Genomic DNA, 6,000 nt, shown 5'->3' with positions numbered 1-6,000 from the left:
TACCTCAAATGTCAATGCCAATCATTAGTTTTCACTTTAATTCACATCTATGAAAGGATGTCCTGCACAGCTTGGGATCTCACTACCTACCCTACCTACTCACCCCCTTACACTATTGATATGTGTCCTAAGGTTAACTGGGAGATCAGCCTTTTTGGATGAACTATACGTCCTTACCATATATTAACAGGAGAATAAACTTAAGATGACTAACTTGGGACTCTAGTAAATTCTTCAGAGTTCCACTTTTCCCAGCTAAAATTATGGTAATAAGATACCACTACCTGACCAATGTCTACTTTAAATCTCTCAAGCCTTCAGGATAGTCTGTTGAGCCTAAGAACTGGGGCAGGTAGACTTAAATAAAAAAGAATAATAGATAATAGAAGAGTCAGAAAACAAGACAGTTTTATTTTTAGCAAAAGCTTTTTTTCCTCTTTATTCATTATTAATATTTTTAATATCACACAAATTCACAAAAAAGGTAAAATCCACTGGCTCAGATTTTGTTATGTGAGGATTAGAACAGTGCAGTTAAAAAAGAAAGAATGGTGGATGGGCGGCGGGGAAGGGTTGAAGCCTGTTTATGGTTGTACTGAATAACATCAAATAAGAAAAAGCCAAAATCAAAGCAAAACAGACTAAAAAGTCTCCAGGCCAAAAATTAAAATTACCCAGAAACTTGTATTTTACCTTGATCGATCGTTCTACACGCCCAACAAAAACAGAGGTTTATTTCTTTACACATTCTCTCATTTTTTTACGTGTACAAAATAAAATTCACCCACCCCCTCATTATACAGTACAGATATCTGCCTTCCCCAGTATGAACCAGTGTGATAGGGAAAGCATCAATATAGGTGAAAAAGGTACAGGGGAGGAACTGGGGGAGGGGGGTGTACCCAAGGCTTTATTATATACATAACAGCACCATTTGAAAGAAGAAAATTTACCCATACAAATGTGTTTTTCTTGCTTTGTTAAAAGTCCACACAGTATCGCAGATTCAACAATTGTTTGATTCTAAAATAAACACTCCCTTAGAGGAAAACACAAAAAATTATTAAAAATCAGCAACCATAGAAGGGAATTTAAAATATTCATCAATAAATAGAGAGGGGGGGGGGGAACATACCAAAAAGTTGGGACCCTTTTATAAATAAAGTAATTGTACAAAACCGCAAGGAGGTAATAATGCACAGATGCCAAAGTGGGGAACAGGGTGCTACTCTGTATTTCTCCCTTCAAAAGTGAAGGTAGAAGGGGGAAATATTTGGGAATACAACAGACCTGATGTGTTTGCATTCCCTCTTTCCGCCAACTGCTCCCCCTGAGCAGAAGATGGAAGTGAGCATTTGGGTGCCAAAAAACACAGAAAAAGGTAAAAATATATATAATATATATATATATCTATCTACATATACATACATATATATCCATTCATATCCATAGATATTTATAGATATATATATTTGATATTAACAAGACAGGGAGCCACCATATGATTTAGATATAAACAGATGTATGGGGAGGGGGGTGGGGAAATTGGGGCATTTTCTTTTAATTCCAGCTAAAAAAAACCCGTATTTCTTTTGCATTCTAACATTTTTTTTTTCAATAAAAAACTGAAAGCAAACAATTAATGCTGAACTTGTCCCACCTTCAATTCACCCCATATAGTCATATATTTAATTCTGATCATATTAACTTTTAGACTTGTCTCTAGGCTGATATAGTATTGTGCGGTCAACGGACATGAGTAATGCAATCACATTTAGTCATCCCCTTTTATCCCTCTACACATACATTTTCCATTCCCATTGAACACAAACTCACATTGGAAAATTATGATGTTAAGTTACAGTGTGGAATAAATATTCACAGAGAGGCCCCCAGTTTATTGGCCACCTGCCCCAGTGACAGGAAGCACAGTAAGACAGCGTTTCATTTGCCACCCATTGACACAATAGCAAGTTGTTGCACGCCGCCGAATGTCTGCAGCGTCCGTGCGCACCATGATTTGCCAATAACTTGTGTGGGGGTGGCGATGGCAATGAATTAGGGCTCCATGACAGGGGTTGTGTAAACAAAGTCTATGATACGCTGACCATTTCCAGGGTCTCTCCTGGTTGCTCAGAGAATTGAGGTGCAGAGCACACAGTTTGCCAGTCAGGATCCACATGTAGATGGTTCCAGCTGATGACCACCAATTTGAATCCCGACTCAGAGGAAAAGTGGCTGGGGCTGAACCCACCACATCCTCATTTTCAGCACCTCTGATTCTGAAGAAGAAAAACAAGAGACTGCTTGACTGGCTATGGCTTTAGGAATCACCAAGAACTTGTGGATCCAGCCTGAAGAAAAATAAAGAGCATAAGTTAGTGATTAAATTGCAGTAACTTGTTTTTATACAGTGTCTTATGCAGGAAAGTACCCACTTTTTGTCTGAGGTCAGTATGTTTTTACTGTTTACTGGGATCCTGCTAACCAGGACCCCAGTAACTGTGCTCTCTCCCTTTGAATTTGGTTGTCCCTATCTTTTTACACCCCACAATTGGCACACTAGTGCCCCCCATATAAGTCCCTAGTATATGGTACCTAGGGCACTGGGACACCAGGGGCTGCAGCATCTATTATGCCACCCATGGGAGCCCATGCACAGTGTCTCTGCAGGCCTGCCATGGCAGCCTGCGTGAAAAGGTGCATGAACCCTTTCACTCCAGATCATTGCACCACTGAAAGTCACCTCCCCCATCCCCCCCCCCCCCTATGGTAGGCCTTCCTAGCCGGGAGGGCAGGGTGCAAGTACCTGTGTGTGAGGGCACCCCTGCATGATCAGAGGTGCCCCCACAATCTCAAACTTCATTTTGCTGCACTTCTTGAGTGCGGGAAGCTATTTTAGCTGTGTTCCGGACGTAGGTCACTACCTATGTCCAGCTACATAATGGGAACTCCAAACTTAGGCATGATTGGTATCTAACATGTTGGAATCATACCCCAATACTGTTGCCAGTATTGGTTGGAAAATGTCACTTACCCAGTGTACATCTGTTCGTGGCATTAGTCGCTGCAGATTCACATGCTGTGCATAGTCCGCCGTCTGGTGTTGGGTCGGAGTGTTACAAGTTGTTTTTCTTCGAAGAAGTCTTTTCGAGTCACGAGACCGAGGGACTCCTCCTACTTTGGTTCCATTGCGCATGGGCGTCGACTCCATGTTAGATTGTTTTCCCCGCAGAGGGTGAGGTAGGAGTTGTGTATGTTAGTAATAGTGCCCATGCAATGGAATGACTAAGTATGTACAAAATGAAGGTTAAAGTAATATATTTACAAATGTACAAATGTTGAAGATTACTTCCAAACGGCTACAGGCTCCCGGGGAGGCGGGTGGGCGCATGTGAATCTGCAGCGTCTCATGCCACGAACAGATGTACACTGGGTAAGTGACATTTTCCGTTCGATGGCATGTGTAGCTGCAGATACACATGCTGTGCATACACTAGTAAGCAGTTATCTCCCTGAAGCGGTGGTTCAGCCTGTAGGAGTTGAAGTAGTTTGAAATAATGTTCTTAGTACAGCCTGACCTACTGTTGCTTGTTGTGCAGTTAGCACATCTACACAGTAGTGCTTGGTAAATGTATGAGGCGTAGACCATGTTGCTGCCTTACATATTTCATTCATTGGAATATTTCCTAGAAAGGCCATGGTAGCACCTTTCTTCCTGGTTGAGTGTGCCTTTGGTGTAATAGGCAGCTGTCTCTTTGCTTTAAGATAGCAGGTTTGGATGCACCTAACTATCCATCTAGCTATACCTTGTTTTGATATTGGATTTCCTGTATGAGGTTTTTGAAATGCAATAAATAGTTGTTTTGTTTTCCTAATTAGTTTTGTTCTGTCAATGTAGTACATTAGTGCTCTTTTGATGTCTAATGTATGTAGTGCTCTTTCAGCTATTGAGTCTGGCTGTGGAAAGAACACTGGCAATTCTACTGTTTGATTTAAGTGGAACGGTGAGATGACCTTTGGTAAGAATTTTGGGTTGGTTCTTAGAACTACCTTATTTTTGTGTATTTGAATAAATGGTTCTTGTATAGTAAATGCCTGAATTTCACTTACTCTTCTTAGAGATGTAATGGCAATGAGAAATGCAACTTTCCACGTTAAGTATTGCATTTCACAAGAATGCATGGGTTCGAAAGGTGGACCCATGAGCCTTGTCAAGACAATGTTAAGGTTCCATGAAGGAACAGGTGGTGTCCTTGGTGGTATTATTCTTTTTAGGCCCTCCATAAACGCTTTAATGACCGGTATTCTAAATAGGGAAGTTGAATGAGTAATCTGCAGGTAAGCAGATATTGCTGCGAGATGTATTTTTATGGAATTGAAAGCTAGATTTGATTTTTGTAGATGTAGTAAATATCCTACTACATCTTTTGGAGATGCATGCAATGGTTGGACTTGATTATTATGGCAGTAACAAACAAATCTTCTCCATTTACTTGCATAGCAGTGTCTAGTGGATGGCCTTCTAGCTTGTTTTATGACCTCCATACATTCTTGTGTGAGGTTCAAGTGTCCAAATTCTAGGATTTCAGGAGCCAAATTGCTAGATTCAGCGATGCTGGGTTTGGATGCCTGATCTGTTGTTTGTGTTGTGTTAACAGATCTGGCCTGTTGGGTAGTTTGACATGGGGTACTACTGACAGGTCTAGTAGTGTGGTATACCAAGGTTGTCTTGCCCATGTTGGTGCTATTAGTATGAGTTTGAGTTTGTTTTGACTCAATCTGTTTACTAGATATGGAAGGAGAGGGAGAGGGGGAAAAGCGTACGCAAATATCCCTGACCAATTCATCCATAGAGCATTGCCTTGAGATTGCCGGTGTGGGTACCTGGATGCGAAGTTTTGGCATTTTGCGTTTTCTTTTGTTGCAAATAGATCTATTTGAGGTGTTCCCCAAATTTGGAAGTAAGTGTTCAGGATTTGGGGGTGAATTTCCCATTCGTGGACCTGTTGGTGATCCCGAGAGAGATTGTCTGCTAGCTGGTTCTGGATCCCTGGAATAAACTGTGCTATTAGGCGAATGTGGTTGTGAATTGCCCAATGCCATATTTTTTGTGTGAGGAGACACAACTGTGTCGAGTGTGTTCCCCCCTGTTTGTTTAAATAATACATTGTCGTCATGTTGTCTGTTTTGACAAGAATGTATTTGTGGGTTATCATTGGTTGGAATGCTTTCAACGCTAGAAATACTGCTAACAATTCTAGGTGATTTATATGAAACTTTCTTTGAGGTACGTCCCATTGGCCTTGGATGCTGTGTTGATTGAGGTGTGCTCCCCACCCTGTCATGGAAGCATCTGTTGTTATCACGTATTGTGGCATTGGGTCTTGGAAAGGCCGCCCTTTGTTTAAATTTGTACTGTTCCACCATAGAAGCGAGATGTATGTTTGGCGGTCTATCAACACCAGATCTAGAAGGTGACCCTGTGCATGTGACCATTGTGATGCTAGGCACTGTTGTAAGGGCCGCATGTGCAATCTTGCGTTTGGGACAATGGCTATGCATGAGGACATCATGCCTAGGAGTTTTAAGACCATCTTTGCGTGTATCTTTTGTGTTGGATACATCGCTTGTATCACCTTGTGAACATTTTGAACCCTTTGTGGACTTGGAGTGGCTATCCCTTTTGTTGTGTTGATTGTCGCTCCTAAGTATTGCTGTGTTTGACACGGCAAAAGGTGTGACTTTGCATAGTTGATGGAGAAACCCAGTTTGAAAAGGGTTTGTATAACATAATCTGTGTGGTGTAAACACTTTCTTAGCGAGTTGGTTTTGATTAACCAATCGTCTAGGTAAGGGAACACGTGTATTTGCTGCCTCCTGATATGTGCAGCTACTACTGCTAGACATTTTGTAAAGACTCTTGGTGCTGTTGTTATTCCGAACGGCAACACTTTGAATTGGTAATGTATTCCTTCGAATACGAACCTTAGGTATTTC

The 6,000-nt window shown here is 41.4% G+C and overlaps 1 protein-coding gene across 9 annotated transcripts in view; it reads right to left on the bottom strand.

Moving 5' to 3' along the window:
• Positions 1–407: 407 nt before the first annotated feature.
• Positions 408–6,000, bottom strand: part of KDM6B (lysine demethylase 6B) — a 511,446-nt gene continuing 505,853 nt past the window's right edge. For all 9 annotated transcript variants that reach the window (XM_069218686.1, XM_069218685.1, XM_069218684.1 and 6 more), the window contains one exon: positions 408–2,354. In XM_069218686.1, coding sequence (XP_069074787.1) covers positions 2,331–2,354 — 24 coding nt within the window. In that variant the 3' untranslated portion in view covers positions 408–2,330. The remainder of the gene's footprint in view (positions 2,355–6,000) is intronic.

This window comes from Pleurodeles waltl, chromosome 12 (genome assembly GCF_031143425.1).
Source record: "Pleurodeles waltl isolate 20211129_DDA chromosome 12, aPleWal1.hap1.20221129, whole genome shotgun sequence".
NCBI lineage: Eukaryota > Metazoa > Chordata > Amphibia > Caudata > Salamandridae > Pleurodeles > Pleurodeles waltl.
Note: the sequence above shows the minus strand (reverse complement) of the source record. Positions and strands in the feature narration are given on the sequence as shown.